Source organism: Orcinus orca, chromosome 6 (assembly GCF_937001465.1).
Source record: "Orcinus orca chromosome 6, mOrcOrc1.1, whole genome shotgun sequence".
Classification (NCBI taxonomy): domain Eukaryota; kingdom Metazoa; phylum Chordata; class Mammalia; order Artiodactyla; family Delphinidae; genus Orcinus; species Orcinus orca.
The window spans coordinates 78,438,630-78,455,026 of record NC_064564.1 but is presented as its reverse complement, the minus strand read 5'-3'; the positions used below and the strand labels follow the sequence as shown (position 1 = coordinate 78,455,026).

At 40.8% G+C, this 16,397-nt stretch overlaps 1 protein-coding gene across 3 annotated transcripts in view; it reads left to right on the top strand.

The window, feature by feature from the left end:
- Window positions 1–15,331, top strand: part of LOC101279781 (guanine nucleotide-binding protein G(q) subunit alpha) — a 439,263-nt gene extending 423,932 nt beyond the window's left edge. For all 3 annotated transcript variants that reach the window (XM_049710835.1, XM_049710834.1, XM_004285836.4), the window contains 2 exons: window positions 4,144–4,297; window positions 10,080–15,331. In XM_049710835.1, the coding sequence (XP_049566792.1) occupies window positions 4,144–4,297; window positions 10,080–10,270 (345 nt within the window). In that variant the 3' untranslated portion in view covers window positions 10,271–15,331. The remainder of the gene's footprint in view (window positions 1–4,143; window positions 4,298–10,079) is intronic.
- The last annotated feature ends 1,066 nt before the right edge of the window (window positions 15,332–16,397 follow it).

The window sequence follows — 16,397 nt, the reverse complement described above, 5'->3', positions numbered from 1 at the left end:
AGCGGGCATGCCTCCACAGTGGCCCAGTGCAGCCAGGGACAGTCATCTCTAGGACCCGGGGCTGGGCACAGTCCACTGTCCTGGCTGTTGGCCTGGTATGAGACCCCCTCCCAATAGAGCCCATCTGGAGCCTGTGGGCTCCAGTCCTGATTTGAAACTTAATCAGAGCGACTTCACGCGCCTCCTTGTGCTTTGACTCAAGGTCAAGACCACTCTCCCTTTCCCTGTCTCCACCCAGGGTCTAGCAACTTACCCTTGAAGGACTCCAACCAGAAGAGCCCCCAATAGGGCCCCTTTCCCTTCTGCAGAGGGCTAATTACAGTAAGTCTTTCTGAGGGAGGCTCCCTGGTTGAGGCCAAGATGTACATACCCGCCCTTTAGAGAAGGCTTCTCTGAAGACCACAGTATGACTTTGTAGAATTTCTGTAGCTGTAAATAAGAAAAAAATGTTAATTCTCACATCAGGGATGTCACTATCTAATTAACCTTCTTTAGATCCTTTAATTCTTTCAGTTCTTATTAAAGCCTTTGCTTTCCTTCCGTCCTAAAATTTTCAACCTATAAAATCTCCGGCTGCAAGACATTGTTTCTCAGTGAATATGGTTTCCAGGCTTAAAATTTTACCCCTGGTAATGATAACCAGTAAAAGTCATGTAGATGGTAAATATTATGTTTAAAGGCTATGCGTGTTATTTATGTTAAAGATAAATGTGTACAGTAAAATAAACACTGTCCCTTGAGCCATGAAGTAACCTTTCACTCCACTGGTCCCACATTTCATCCGTATTTAATTATGTAAGCAATGGTAGGCGCAAAGTGTAAAGGTCAAAGAGATTGTGATGCCAAAAACTTGGTCTCTGTGCACCCGTGCCGAATCAAATCTCAGAGACAGAGTTTTGACTGAAGTAGAAAAGAATAGCTTTATTGCTTTGCCAGGCAAAGGGGGACACAGCAGGCTCGTGCCCTCAAAACTGTGTGTCCCAACCCAGGGTGATTTGGCGAGGAGTTTTGTAGCAGTGTTTCAGGGGTGTGTGCAGGGCCTGCATTCCTTTAATCTGGCCTCAGGTGGCCTCCTGATGAGCTTCTGTGGTTCTCAGGGTTCTCAAACTGCAAGCTTCTCTCTGGAGTGAAGAATGCTTCATCAAGTAGTTAACATCTTCCATTTGTTGGGGGTTTTAGTTTAGAAGAGCTCAAAGATATTGTTATGTGTATCCCTTGAGGCGAGGAGGAACCAGGACCTGCCCCAAGGCTACACTATTGCTTCTTGACTGCTCCTCCCTTGTCTCTGCATCGCCTCCCTTCCCTAATTAGCAGCTGTTTGAACCTGCCCTTTAGAACTCTGGGAGGGTCCTGGAGGCTGAAGCCTATTCCCTACAAACAAGAAATGGGGGACACAGAAGGGCTTCCATGCCCAGGAGCCCCACAGGGTCCTGCTCAGTTTCAGTTGGTGGCGATCGACTTTACCAGATTTGGTAAAGATCTCCTTTTGAAAAGTGGGCCTATTCAACCTGATTTGAATCGGCACACTTTATATTAGAAAAGAGCAAGACATATTCAGGATCTAGAAAACTGTGCTGGGTGAGCTCAGTGTCCCCGAGATTTCCTGGAACAGCAGTCAAAGGGTAATGCAGAGGAGTGTACTTGGCCTCCATAGTGCTGCCCTATGAAACTTAGGACACATTCTGCATCAGGAAGGCAAAAGCTGAGCAGAACGTGTCAACAGCTTCGAGCCTTAGTCTTCAACATCATTCATTCAATTTCCTTTTAGAAATTGAGAGTGAGGTGGATCCAGGTATATCACTTAGAAGCACTTTTTTTAAATTTTTATTTTATGTTAGTGTAGAGTTGATTAACAATGTTGTGTTAGTTTCAGGTGTACAGCAGAGTCATTCAGTTATACATATACATGTATCTATTCTTTTTCAAATTATTTTCCCGTTTAGGTTGTTACAGAGTATTGAGCAGAGTTCCCTGTGCTATACGTTTGGTCTTTGTTGCTTGTCTGTTTTAAATGTAGCATTGTGTACGTGTCAGTCCCAAACTCCCGATCTGTCCCTCCGTCCCACCCTTCCCCCCCACTAACTGTAAATTCGTTCTCTACGACTGTGAGTCTGTTTCTGTTTTGTAAATAAGTTCGTTTGCATCATTTTTTTTTTAGGTTCTGCATATAAGTGATATCATATGATACTTGTCCTTCCCTGAGAAGCATTTTATATATAATAAGAACCAGAAAAATACAGTTCAAACTAGCTTAAAAACTAAAGGGTACTTAATTGGCTCATGTTACCAAAAAATCCAGAGGCATAACCCAGTTCAGGCATGGTTTGACCAAGAAGTTAAAACCTGGTTTCTTTTTCTCCCTGTTGCAAGATAGTTGCTAGAAGCTCGAGGCTATACGATGCCTCTTCCATTTTCTTGATGAAAGCAGGGTTCTCTGTTCCAGAGCTCTTAGCAAAAACCCTGGGGTTAATTACACCGGTTGAGCAGCTTGGCTACGCTGATGACCATAAACCAGGGAAGCAATACTCCAAGTGACGTGAGCCTGGATTCAGAGCCCAGCCCTGAATCAGCCCACGTACCAGGAGAATAGGATGCTCTGGCTTAAACCACTGACCCACCTGGTAGCAGTGGAGGTGGGCTCAGTCCCCAGCAGGCTTTTCCATTGCCCCAGACTTGGTCATAACACGTAGAACTAAGGGGGTTGGAGAGTGTTCCCTGGGAGAAGTGTGCCCGTGCACCAGGGAAAGGAGGAGTCTCCAGATGTGCTGCCTTTGTCCATGACCTGAGGATGGGAATGATTTAGAAGCAAGTGTGTCTGTAGAAGGAAGCTGGTGAATAGATGTGGGCTAAACCAGGAGACTCTCTAGCTTTTGGCTGGTGAGTCTCAAGAGTAACTTTGATTAGTATCTTTGTTTGTAAGACCAGGCTGACTAATTCCTTGAGAATCCGTTGAGGTTTCGTTACCAAGGGTGGCTTGATGATGGTTTCAGGTGAGAATAGTTTCTCACCAACACTGAAGGTAGTGAGAAATATTACATTTGTATCTCCAAGTAATTACTATGTATATGTCCACGGTTCTGTATGAAAATTATAGTGAAACTTAGGGAGAAGGTGTGTTCTGATAAAGAGGAAATGTGTGATCTAAAAATATTTTTCCATGTGTTTTTCTAATCAGGGAATATATATATTTGTAAAGTAAGTAGTAATAATTCTAAGAATACAGATGCACTTTGGGCAAAGAATTAAGTAACTTTGTGGGGGTTTTTTTGGTTGTTATTTTTTTTTTGGCTGCATTGGGTCTTCGTTGCTGCACGCGGGCTTTCTCTAGTTGCGGCGAGCATTTATTTTTGGCTGCGTTGGGTCTTCGTTGCTGCACGGGGGCTTTCTCTAGTTGCGGCGAGCAGGGGCTACTCTCCGTTGCGGTGCGCGGGCTTCTCATTGCGGTGGCTTCTCTTGTTGCGGAGCACGGGCTCTAGGCACGTGCGCTTCAGCAGTTGTGGCACGTGGGCTTCAGTAGTTGTGGCTCACGGGCTCTAGAGTGCAGGCTCAGTAGTTGTGGCGCACGGGCTTAGTTGCTCCGCGGCATGTGGGATCTTCCTGGACCAGGGCTCGAACCCATGTCCCCTGCATTGGCAGGCGGATTCTTAACCACTGCACCACCAGGGAAGCCCCCTAAGTAACTTTGTTTTGATTGCTGTGAAATAGAACTAATAGTGAAGCCCCAAGTACACATAGCTTAAGAAATGCAAAATGAAGCCTGGTACTTTGTTCTTAATTCAGATCTTAAGCATTTGGCCATGAATGAATAATTCTTAGTGGACATTTGTGACGCTTGGTGGACTTTTGTGACAGTGTGCCAGATGCATGATTCTTCAGCCTTTGATGATTCTCTTTCAACCTTAAGAGTTATTTCAGCAGATGTTTATTATTATTATTCTCTTCCGCTTGTCAACCTGAGAGTTTGCCTAATGAAAAGAGCTGCTGAGCCTTTTGCATGTAAATCCTGATAAAAGCTGCTACAGCCCAGCCCAGGGCCACAGAAACTGAATGCATACCAAAGACGGGTTGGACTTACAAAACAAACAGTTCACAGACTGAGTAATCATGTAATTCACGCGTTGTTTTTCTGATGATTTTTTTCAGAACCGAATGGAGGAAAGCAAAGCACTCTTTAGAACAATTATCACGTATCCCTGGTTCCAGAACTCCTCAGTTATTCTGTTCTTAAACAAGAAAGACCTTCTAGAGGAGAAAATTATGTATTCCCACCTAGTTGACTACTTCCCAGAATATGATGGTAAGTCAGCACCCTTCCGCCCGCCCAGTAGCTAGGGACACATTCCACCCGCCTCCCGAGACCAGTGCCTGAGCCGACACACGACAGTGCTCCGTCACTGCCTTTGCCCCCCCGAAGCCTGCACGTTGTGATTGATGGAGTACGAATTCTTGTTTGTCCTGTCTTTTAACGACGACCTGAAATGTTTCATACCCCGACAATGCTGAAAGTTATAGTTATTTCAAAGCACATAAGAAGTTGTTTTCTTCTGCTGTTCAAAGGAGGGAACAATCCCCTAGTTTTGACTAATTGTGTGTCAACCATTATAGCTCCCTCTTGATTTCCCTTTCGTTTGGTAACAGTCTGCCTCTGCCTCTCTCTAGAGAGAAAACAGAACGTTGTGGTCAAGAGCCCATGGTCTGAAGTCAGCCTACCCAGATTCAGATCCCAGTTCTGATATTTCCTATTTGTAGAACCGTGATCAAGTCATGTAGTTGCTCTGGGCTTTAGGACCAAACTTACGTTTTATAGACTATAATAGATAACGTACTGTGACATTTTAGCATGATGCCTGACACATGGTGAATATTTAGCAAATATTTACTTTGGGGGGCTTCATGACCCCGTGAAGCCCCATCACCCTAAGGGGTGGCACCCATCCTTGAAGCCCTTCCTGTAGCACTTAGGGTCTGTAGCACCCACTTCAGTACTCATATGTATGCACTTCGCATTATTTTCTTCCTTCTTACAAACAAATCTTGCCTCCTCAACTAGACTGTGAAATCCTGGATGACCGGGCATGACAACAAACCCCTTCCGAGAAATACTGGTTGATTGATTGGTAACAAAATGCATCCACACCCAGCCACTCTGAAACAGGTGAAAGAGTCACAGCCGCTGCCCTGTAAGAACTTACGTGCACGGTCCACACCCATCTCCCCATACGTGCTCAAGTCTAGGTTAGGAGTGGCTAACTACGGCCTGCCGCCTCTTTTCATAAATCAAGTTTTATTGAAACAGCCATTCATTTATATACTGTCTGACCACTTGTATGCTGCAACAGCAGAACTGAGTAGTTGTGACAGAGCTCAAGTGGCCCACAAAGCCGAAAATATTTCCTCTCTGGTCCTTTAACAGAGAAGTTTGCCAAACCCAGATCTAGATGAACAGCAGGTAAGAGGACAAGCTTTGAATGTCACAGAAAACCAGCACTGCCACTTACCAGCTATGGTGCCTCGGACAAGTTTATTCAACCACTGAGTTTCTTCATGAGTAAAAGAGAATTGAATGGAATCACATATGTAAGTTACTTAGCACAGTGCCTGGCACAGAGAAGAGCACAAACCCAAAAGTACCTATTATAGAGGTGCAACAGTAAGAGAACGGGCTATTTTTTAAAAGTACGTTATCAGCAAAGGGTATCTGGCATGGATGTCAGCTCAACAGTGTTTCTGTTCTGCGGACTCCCTCAGAATGGTAATTGCTTCAAAACTAATATTCAGTTTGGCCTCATAGCTTTCTACGAAGACACAGACACATCGAGGATGGAGTTTTATTCATCTTTTCCTCACACATGCGTTTGGTATGGTGCTGCTCTTGGAAGGGGAACGTTACATGTTTAATGAAGTTCCCTTAGATACATATAAGATTCTGAGCGTTGCTGACTCTACCATGTGGGGATGTTGTCAGGTATTAGAGATAGTACTGTTTTTGGTAGCAGTGTGTTCCCATCCTCCGTCCAAGTACATTTTCCTTTGTGCTTTGAGGTTCCTTTAAAATGATACTTGCCCAGCCTAGACAGTGTATTCTCTTTTCCTCCTTTTACTTTGCCACTCGCCTGCCACCACATCACAAGCGCCAGAGCCTGGAGTCCTCAGTGCTCCTGAGGAAACTGGAAGGAAGTAACTTTGTGTTAGTTCTCTCCCACGGCAACAGGCTGGCTCCTTAAACACGAGATCTGCCCGAATAAGATGGGCACGAAGCATCTGACTTACACCCAAACACGCATGCTTGCCTCACACACCTGGAAGGAGAGGCTCTTTGTAGTTTTTCTCAGAACTTGGTGAGAATCCACGGATGGGATATGACCCCGACCTCCCGACGCAGCACCCGCCTACAGGCTAGCATGTTTTCGTGATATGCTCGCACACGGGAGGACAGAGGCAGCACGGCCCTACAGAGCAGACCCACCGAGGCTCACGGTGCATGAGGCGGCAGCACGCACAGCACAGCACACCGGGGTTGGTTTCCTGCAGTACGACACGCGTTAGGAGTACTGTTCTCCCCTCCCTGTGCAGCGTCTTCCTAATCTCTTTACACATCTCCTTTGGCCAATAATTTCCCCAGATATCCCATCACTATGAGTGTGAGCATCTTCCTTCTAACATGTGCCCGTCGTGAATATCTTTTTTTTTTTTTTTTTTTTTTTTTTTGCGGTACGCAGGCCTCTCACTGTTGTGGTCTCTCCCGTTGCGGAGCACAGGCTCCGGACACGCAGGCCCAGCGGCCATGGCTCATGGGCCCAGCCGCTCCGCGGCACGAATCCGCGTCCCCTGCATCGGCAGGCGGACTCTCAACCACTGCGCCACCAGGGAAGCCCCATTGTGAATATCTTTAAATCCCAAGATGTTTTTTACTGTCCATCTCCCCCAGTAATACACGTAACGCATACAGGAAACTTGGCCGTGGAAAAAGAAAGACAGACACTGATTGTTATTCATAAAGCAAACACAGCTGTCATTCCAGGAGACTTCAAGCCCTTGTAAGATGAGCTAAGACAGAAAAAATTCTAGGCCCACTCTGCAGTGATATTTTTATCATAAACATGTTTATAGTATTCTAAATTTCACACTTCCACATTTCTGCACTTACAAGGTCTTCATTGTAATGAATGCCATTTCTGTATTTCTCTTCGGGAAGGAAAATTACCATTTCTACATGGACTTGAATTGCAAAATTGTCCATAGAGACTATGGAATTCTGTTACTGCTATGATGACTAAAAGGATTTCTTTGTAGTTTATGTTTATTCAAATAGGAAATTATGCTTAAAAACGTAACAGGTTCCAGGTGCTCTTCCGTGAACTTGAGTCTTGTTCTGATATACTTTAGAGTTAGAAAAAGAAAAAGTAGACCTTTCTTTCTCAAAAAGAATAAGTACAAAATTCATTCATAAGCCAGAAAGATAGTGTTCTTTTATGAAAATGAGAGGCTGCACCAGTTCTAACAATCTATTTGTCCTGGTTTTAAATATTTTTATTACTGCTATGGAATTATTAACAGTAAGTACATCGAATAAGCTAGGACATTAAGTGATTATATATATTACGTATTTGTAATTGTGTAACTTTTAATTCATTATGATGCCAGCCTTCTTAATCATTGACAAAAATTTTAATTCTGGGCTCTGAAGTTAGAAATTCAAATATTCCTTTTGTAAATTGTACAAATGAGAATGGTCCGTTTTCATGGCTCTTTCTCCCAGTTTCTAGCAATGCTGGATATAAAGTTATTTGCAGTAAGATTGGTTTGAAAAGTTTTCAGGTTGGCTGTCTGAAACTCACGGTGCATTTTGTTAGAATGTGCAGGCCCTCGGTAGAAATTTCAAAGATTTCTTTGTCCCAACCAGTAGATAACAATACTGACAGAAAAAAATCTAAGCTGTGGATCCCAAGAGGGTCTTCTGAGAGAGGAAGAGTGGAGGTTATAGCGCAAGACCTTCTTTCGTGGTACAGAACTAGAAAAAATGGGAGAAATGCAGATGTATAGTGCCACAAAGACTCATACGAGAAAGCTGCTCAATCCTTGATAGGTGGTGGTGGTGCTTTAGTGTTGCTTTTAATTTACAAGTTTTAAATTAATATATTTATTAGGATCTATTATGCTCTATTGAGATATAATTCATATACCACTTAAAATCCACCCATTTGAAGCGTATAATTCAATGCTTTTTGGTATGTTAATTTTTTTAATTCTGGTAAAATATATGTAACGTAAAATTTGCCATTTTAACGATTTTTAAGCATGCGATTCAGTGATATTATAATTACACTCACAGTGCTTTGCAGCCATCACTATTCCCACAACTTTATCATCACCCCAAACAAATTCTGTAATCATTAAGCAATAACTCCCCTTTTCTCCTCCTCCTAGCCTCTGGTAACCTCTAATCTACTTTCCGTCTCTATAAATGTGCCTAATCTGGGTACTTCATATAAGTGGAATCGTACAATATTTGTCGTTTTGTGTCTGGCTTATTTTACTTGATAAAGTGTTTAAGGTTCATACACGTTGTGGCATCTATCAGAACTTAATTGTATGTATACACTACCTTTTGTTTATCCGTTCCTGTTGATGGATCCTTGGGCTGTTTCCACCTTTTGGCTATTATGAATAATGCAGCAATGAAAATTGGTGTACAAGTATCTGTTAGAGTCCCTGCTTTCAATTCTTTTGGGTATATACCTAGGAGTGGAATTGCTGGCTCATGTGGTAAGTCTGTGTTTAGAGTTTTGGGGAATCATCAAACTGTTCTCCATTTTCCATTCTCAGCAACAATGCACAAGGGTTCAGATTCCTCCACATGCTTGCTGACACTTGTTATTTTCCACTTGATTTGATTATAGCCATTCTAGTAGATGTGAAGTGGTATCTTATTGCGATTTTGATTTGCATTCCCTAATGATGTTGAGCATCTTTTCATGTGCTTATTGGCCATTTATATATCTTCCTGAGAGAAATGTTTATTCAGGTCCTTTGCCTATCTTTTTATCAGGCTGTCTTTTTGTTGTTGAATCGTAGGAGTTCTTGGTATATTCTGGATATTTACCCCCTTAGCAGATATGTGATTGATTTGCAAATATTTTCTCCCATTCTGTAGGTTGTCTTTTTTTTTTTGTCATTTTTTTTTATTTCTTATTGAAGTATAGTTGAATTACAATGTTGTGTTAATTACTGCTGTACAGCAGAGTGTGTAGGTTGTCTTTTTACTTTCTTGATGTCCTTTGATATACAAAAGTTCTTAATTTTGATGAAGTCCAATTGATCTGTTTTCTCTTTTGTTGCCTGTGACTTTGGTGTCATATCTAAGAATCTGTTGCAAAATTATTAAGTAACTTCTTCATATATCCTGGTAAATGTACCATAATCCTTCTAAGACAGTGCTTGGCACATAAGAGACCCTGGATAAAAGTAAGAAAATGTAAACCAACTTTTAAAATCATCACACGTAGTGAATTGAATTCTCATAAATGTGGTTTGCTCAGAAACACCAGAAGTGAGGCTACAGAGGACAGCTGTAGATGGACCAGACCTTAAGGAACAGGTTTTGTATTCTGAGAGAGATTTCAGTCTGGAGAATGTAAAATGATCCATCGTGGAGTGGGGGAGGGGAGACACACAGGGGCAGATTGACAGGAGAGCCTGAGGCAGTTATGTTGTACGCATGCTTATTATGCAGCTGAAACCAGCTCAGTTAACTCAGCCCAACAGAAGTTAACTAATCACACCCCTACAGAAGGTTCTGCTGTGGCTCCCTATCTCCCAAAGAATCAGAGCTCAACTTAGCCTGCCCTTCAAGCTGTCTGCCTGTTTTCACCTAATCACATTCTGTGGATGGATGGAGATGAATGGATGGGCAGGTAAAGTGACACAGAGGAGCAATTACACATAGTAGTGTTGAGGACGGTGCTTGTAACAGATCCAGTCTGCACTGAAGAGGTCTTTATGAGCATCAGTAACCACTGACTGAGCAAATGCCTTAACAGATCAGCTGACCAATGTCCCTTTCCTCCCTTGGCCAACAGGACCCCAGCGAGATGCCCAGGCAGCTCGAGAATTCATCCTGAAGATGTTCGTGGACCTGAATCCAGACAGTGACAAAATTATCTACTCCCATTTCACATGCGCCACAGACACCGAGAACATCCGCTTTGTCTTTGCCGCCGTCAAAGACACCATCCTCCAATTGAACCTGAAGGAGTACAATCTGGTCTAATTGTGCCTCCTTGACACTGCCCTTCCCTTCCCTGGTGGGCTATTGAAGCTATACAAGAGGGACTGTATTTCTGTGGAAAGCAATTTGCATAATACTAATTTATTGCCGTCCTGGACTCTGTGTGAGCGTGTCCACAGAGTTCGTAGTAAATATTATGATTTTATTTAAACTATTCAGAGGAAAAACAGGATGCTGAAGTACAGTCCCAGCACATTTCCTCTCTTTTTTTTAGGCAAAACCTTGTGACTCAATGTATTTTAAATTCTCAGTCATACTCACAAAGAGCTGTTTCTTCCTCTCTCTCTCTCCCCTCTTCTTTTCTATTGAGCAAAATGAAGCTGATTTTCCTTTTCCTAACCCATCCCTTCCTCCTGATTTTTCCCACATTACAATGGCCTTTATCCTAGTTCCATTCTTGGTCAAGTTTTTCTCTCAACTGATACAGTCAGGACAAGTGTCATTCAATTTAAGCCATCAACATCAGCTTAATTTAACAGTTTGTAGTTTTTGCTGAAGGATTATAAGTATTAATACTGTGGTTTTAAATGTATTGCTCTGGATATACATGTAGAGGTTTTTTTATATAAATACATTGTTTTGCCTCACTTTGGGCTGGGACAGTGGATGCCCATCTAACGGTTAAGTGTCTTTTTTTTTCTTTTTTTTTTTTTTTTGGATTTCTACCTTCAGCCATAGCTTGGTTGCTCAGTGAACTGTACATAAGTCAGTAAGGCAAGGGCCAAGACACACAGAAGTCCGTCCTTTTGAAATGCCATGTGCCATTGTCCTTCCTCCTTTCCTTCCCTTTTTTTTTCACCTTGCTTTCTTCAAACTGCAGATGCCAAAAAATAATGCCAAGAGACACTACATTATTCCAATGGCTGCTACCCAGATCCTTTTCATAGGTTGCTCTTAATTTTTTTTTCCTTCAGTTCAAACTTTTCCTCCCTTTTTTTTTTCCTTAGTGTTTGGGCCACAATTTTTAAAATGACTTTTATTAATGGGTATGTGTTGCCAAAGCTGGCTTTTAAAAAAAAATTTTTAGTAAGAACTTAAAAGCCAGTATCTTAAAATGTAAGAGAGTAAGACTGTGAAGGCTAAAGTGTTTGGCTGCGAATGAACCTGAAATACCAGTTGCCAAACAGTTGGTCACTGTCAACTTGACTCTCATAGTCCATCCTTTTCTTTGCCCTTAAAATCATTGTTTTGTGTCCACATTCCATGTTGAGCATCTAAATCAACAATGTGGAAAAGCTGTCCTGTGTGATACCCCATGAAATCTGCTTTTCTCTCTTCATTTGAAGCCAGTTTTACTCTCTTTGTGTTCTTTAAGGTCAAGTAGGTCTGCCAAGAACATTGGTTGATAGTATTATTCTGACACCTTTAATTTGCAGAATCTGAAGTTACTGCTCGTTTACCATCTTTGGGATCTTAAACTGGTGACTGGCTGAGTTGAACTTAAGGAAGATTTGTGGACCGAAACTCAAAAGTAACCTCTCTGTTCTGTAGAACATGTATTTATAAAACTGAACATAGTAGGAGAGAGATCTGGAATTCTATATGTGCAATTTTTCAACCAATGCAAAAAACACAGCACATGTATTGATGAGCTTCTGTCAAGCAGTTTGAGTTGAAATATGATTTAAGAACATAAGTCATGACTGTTTTAAACCTGCTGGGAAGTTAGGATTAGGCCATGATGCTGGTCTCAGTTTAACTACAATACTATTTGGCACGAGTCTAAACTTTCATATACATCACTCTTTTGGAACAGTAAAGGAGAGGGAGAAAATCAATGGCTTATCAGATGAGTACCAGAGTTCCTAAGTAGTAATGGGATGTTCCCATTCTTTACTCTCCCAGCCTCAAACTACACAGGTTACTTGGTTTTTTTTTCCTCCTTATTCAGAAAGCACCTGTAATTTAATGACTGCCTGTAGGTTTAGTGCAATTACGAATGCTCTAATCATTGTACATACATCTCTCCCTTGATATTGCATCATCCATCCTGGCTTTGTAATCATTAATTTTTTGGCAGATTGAATGTGCTGTATTGATATGTATCTATGTAATTGTATTGTGTGTCTTGTAGCTAATTCACATTTTGAATAATGTTATTTTATTTACTTTTTTAAGAGAGGAGAATGTAAATTTGTCAGTTTATTTCTGACTAGGGATATTTTTTTTTTCCATTTAGAAAAGAAAAAAAAAACCTTACTATCGTACGGAGCGGTACTAGCATCGTGCTATATAAAATCATTTGCACATTCCTGAGTAGAGGTATACTGATTCTAAGACCCAAAGGTCTTAAGACCCAAAGGTAATTTCATAGCAAAAATCAGTTGGAGCTTTTATACAAACATGGAAACCAACTTTGTAGAACTTTTGCCATTTGACCTAGGATTGGAATATGAGCTTTTATACAATTCATATTCTTATTTGGCAAATATGCACAGTTTAGTATTACCTCTCTGATGGCCTTTATTAGAAAGGCAGTTTTAGAAGCTATTGTGATCCACTAAGGAAATGTTTTAACAGCTAGCGACCACTGCTTGCCTGAAAGGGCGATCTTAAATTTGGTGCAGCAAAAGAAAAAAAAAAGAAAAAAAAATATAAACAACAACATTTGAAGGCCTACAGTGTGTATAGAGAAAACCTCATCACAAGGTCATAAGTGTTACAGTTTTAGGGAATCAAGATATTCTATTTAATAGAGCTATAGTAGATGTAGTCAATTAAACCTGATCTCAAAGCTCAAAGAAGCTGAGCAAAACAGGGAAAGATTGTTATATTTGTCTTTATGAAATCGGGATGGAATTGCTATGCAGAATTGCGGTTTGTGGTCTCACTGTTCATCTTAGGGTGCATGACAAGATCCCTTCTCTTGAGAAAGGAAAAAATTGATCACCCTAGTTACAGTGACGCATAGAAACCGAATTGTATCCACACTAGTCAGTCGAAGCTAAAGGATTTTCTTTTTTGTTTCTTTGGGGTTTTACTGAAGGGTCTGGGGTGGGAAGGGATTCTTTTCAGTTTTGTATAAAAACGAAGTTTACTCATGCTTTCTATTATTATTGTGATTGCAAGCATTCTAAGCGTGTGCCGCTGGACCCCTCTTGTGATGCTCTCGGTAACAGTAACGGAGGCCTGTGGCGAGTTTTGTGGTGACTTGGGCATGTCTTATTGAAAAACAAAAACACAAAACACAGAAACCTTTCTTCAGCAGACCAAGGCAAGCAGCCGTCTCATGACTCACTTAACACATTGCAGTGTACCAGTTTACAGATGATTTTTCCCTTTTTGCGTGACATGGCAGTTCCAACCCACAGAGAATCCCTTATTTGTAAATTGGAGGTTTGTACTATGCCTTACAGAGCTTAAATTCAGAAGTTTGTGCCTCATATCTGAAACAAAGGGAAATAACAAAAGTAAGTAAATCCCCTCAAAGTGTTTGTTTTTAAATACATTTTCATATAAAGAGCTCTGTTGAATGTCATGAATAGATTGGGGGGAAAAATCTTCTAGAAACCTGCATATGTTGTTTACTAGCAGATGACATCTACACAAGGTATTTAAGGAACACCCGAAACTTGTATTTTTTTGTAGATTAACTAGCAGGTCTAATATTTAAAAAAGGTAATTCAGCTAAAGGACAATTTACTTTTTGTACTTCAGACTATCTTGATTGTCAAGGTGTACGAACTGTAATTTTAAAATTTATACTGCCACATGATTGTAAATTTTAGTTGTCTTAAGTTAGGAATCAGTGAAAAGCTATTTATGCTGGATAGGGGTCAAAAATGACTATTATTTGCAAAAAATATATAAAAATAATGGGAAGAAAGGGCTGCATAATGAGATACTGCAAGACTCAGATACTGGTTGGAAAATCAAGTTACCCTCAATTTCCCTTTGTTTTCAGTTTCTCAAAAAATGAATGAAATGAAATATAGCAGAATGTTAACCCATATAAAAATAAAGTGTACCCAAATATTGTAACGATATTGCTGCTCTTCTTAAAATTAAATAAGGGTTTAAAACCACTTAATTGGTAATTGACAACATCTCAGTTGACACAGATAAGGTGTGCTTGGTATACTGTTTTCTTCCAAAGGTTATCTTTGGTTAGAAACACACACAAAAATTAAAACTAGTAAGTAACATTGTGTTTATCTATCTCTACATATTTCCAGCATATGTAGCGTTAATTGATCTGTCCTGGTAACTATGTCTTTGGGATTTCATTTTGATTCCATAAAATTAGGAAAAGAAATGGCTTAGTTGTATATGACTAGCTAGAGATTTTTGGAGCCAAACACCTGCTGTTTCGTAGATACTTAGTACACAGTCTGAACTTGCCACTTGTTTTTCTCACAGAATAACCATTTCCTGCTGTCTTCCCAACTACCAATGCCCTTCAATAACCCTGTTGCTTCTAGAATCATCTGTTCAAAGTATGCATATACACCTAGCACATAGTAGGTGCTCAAATATTAATTTCCTTCTTACCTCCCTTATCATGTATCTTCCATTGCCCCATATGATTCCACCCCAATAGTAAGTGGCATTTACATGTTATGAAAACATCTATTGGGTGAAATTGGATCTCACTTGGATAAAGGAATTCTGACTTCCATATAAGCTTTGGTAGACAGAAAAACAACAGGGAGAAGATATTCTTCAATAGAATATTTTTAAGTTTAGAAAAGGAAGATGGAAAATTACTATGTAACTTTGTTCAGGTTACTTCGACTGAAACACATGTTTTTGGTGGATTTCTTTTCCTCAAAGAACTCTCTAAATGCAACTTGCTGGATTCCTCACCTGTCATCATGCTGGAAACCCTTACTAGACCTATGTATTTTAGGGAGTTTTGTCAGAAAAACATTTTTAACTTGCAGTATTTAAAAGAATCATATTTACTGTTCTTAAAATGTCATTCAAATGCATGTATTGTCTATTGTTTGGGGATGGGAACTAGTTTTGCAAAAAAACACCTAATGTTGTATAATAATGCCCCGATGATCTTGCTGGTTAAAAATACAGTATTTTTGGCCATAAGTTTGTACTACAGTTTTCTTCATTCTTGAGTTTTCCTTCTCTTGAAGTTGCCTCAGCCTCTCCAAGAATATTTTTTATTATAAGGAGTACTGGGATAAATCTTTCCTTCCTTAAAGCACTTTATACTGCACATCCATTTCCCAAAGTAGGTTCAATAGTTTTTAAACAAACCACCAAAAAAAAAAAAAAAAACTCTTTTTCCTTTCTGAATATAATCAGAAATTTCCGACTTCTTTAGTGGAAGTTTTCATATTGATAGTGTTTATCAAATTTGTTTTAAAAAAAATACTTGCCCTAATTTAGGTTGCAAGCAACTGTCAAAACAAGTTTAAATAGCTGCTCAATAAAGACTTACAACAAGCCCCAGTCTTCACCCTGAGGCCATCTCCTCAGAGAAAGAACACGGGGCCTCACAAGCAGAGGGTTTCGTTAGAGTTTCTTGTCTCAGCCCTGGGAATGAAAGGTCCACTCCACGTGGGAAAAAGGACCTGGCGTAGGTGTCCTTTAAGTCTGTGATTTTTAGAAACATAACATCGAGGCTTTTGAGATCAGCTAAAAACTAGCTTTTCTTTTTCTAGCAATTTTGTGAAGTCGGGGTGATGGCAGCAAGCGCTTCTCCAGAAAATCGGTGCTTACGTATAGGGACCTGAAACCGTAACAGAAGCAAGACCCGTTCCTGCTACTTGTGATCAGGTCTTTTACTTGGTAGCCCAGCCCTTGCTTAGGGAATTTTGTGTCTTGCAGAAGACTGTTCCGTCCATTGACTTTAGAGAAGAAAGTGTCAGTTTTACTTAAAAGCCTTAGTTTTAAGGCTCTCCTATCTTTGCACGTTTTAGAGACCCTTTCCAGTAGGTGGTGTCCCTTCTCTCTGGATCTTCCTGTGAAGGGAATGGTGTGCCTGGGGACTGTCATTAGTAAGGGCCTGGAGTGACAGTTCCCACAGCCTCTCTGCCGAGGAACCGGGGTGTTAAGCAGCCCCCTAGCGCTCCTCACTCTGTGGCCTTCTTGCTGGGGCCTGACCCCACCAGGACCTGACCTTGGTCCATCTGCGTCATCATCTTGAAGA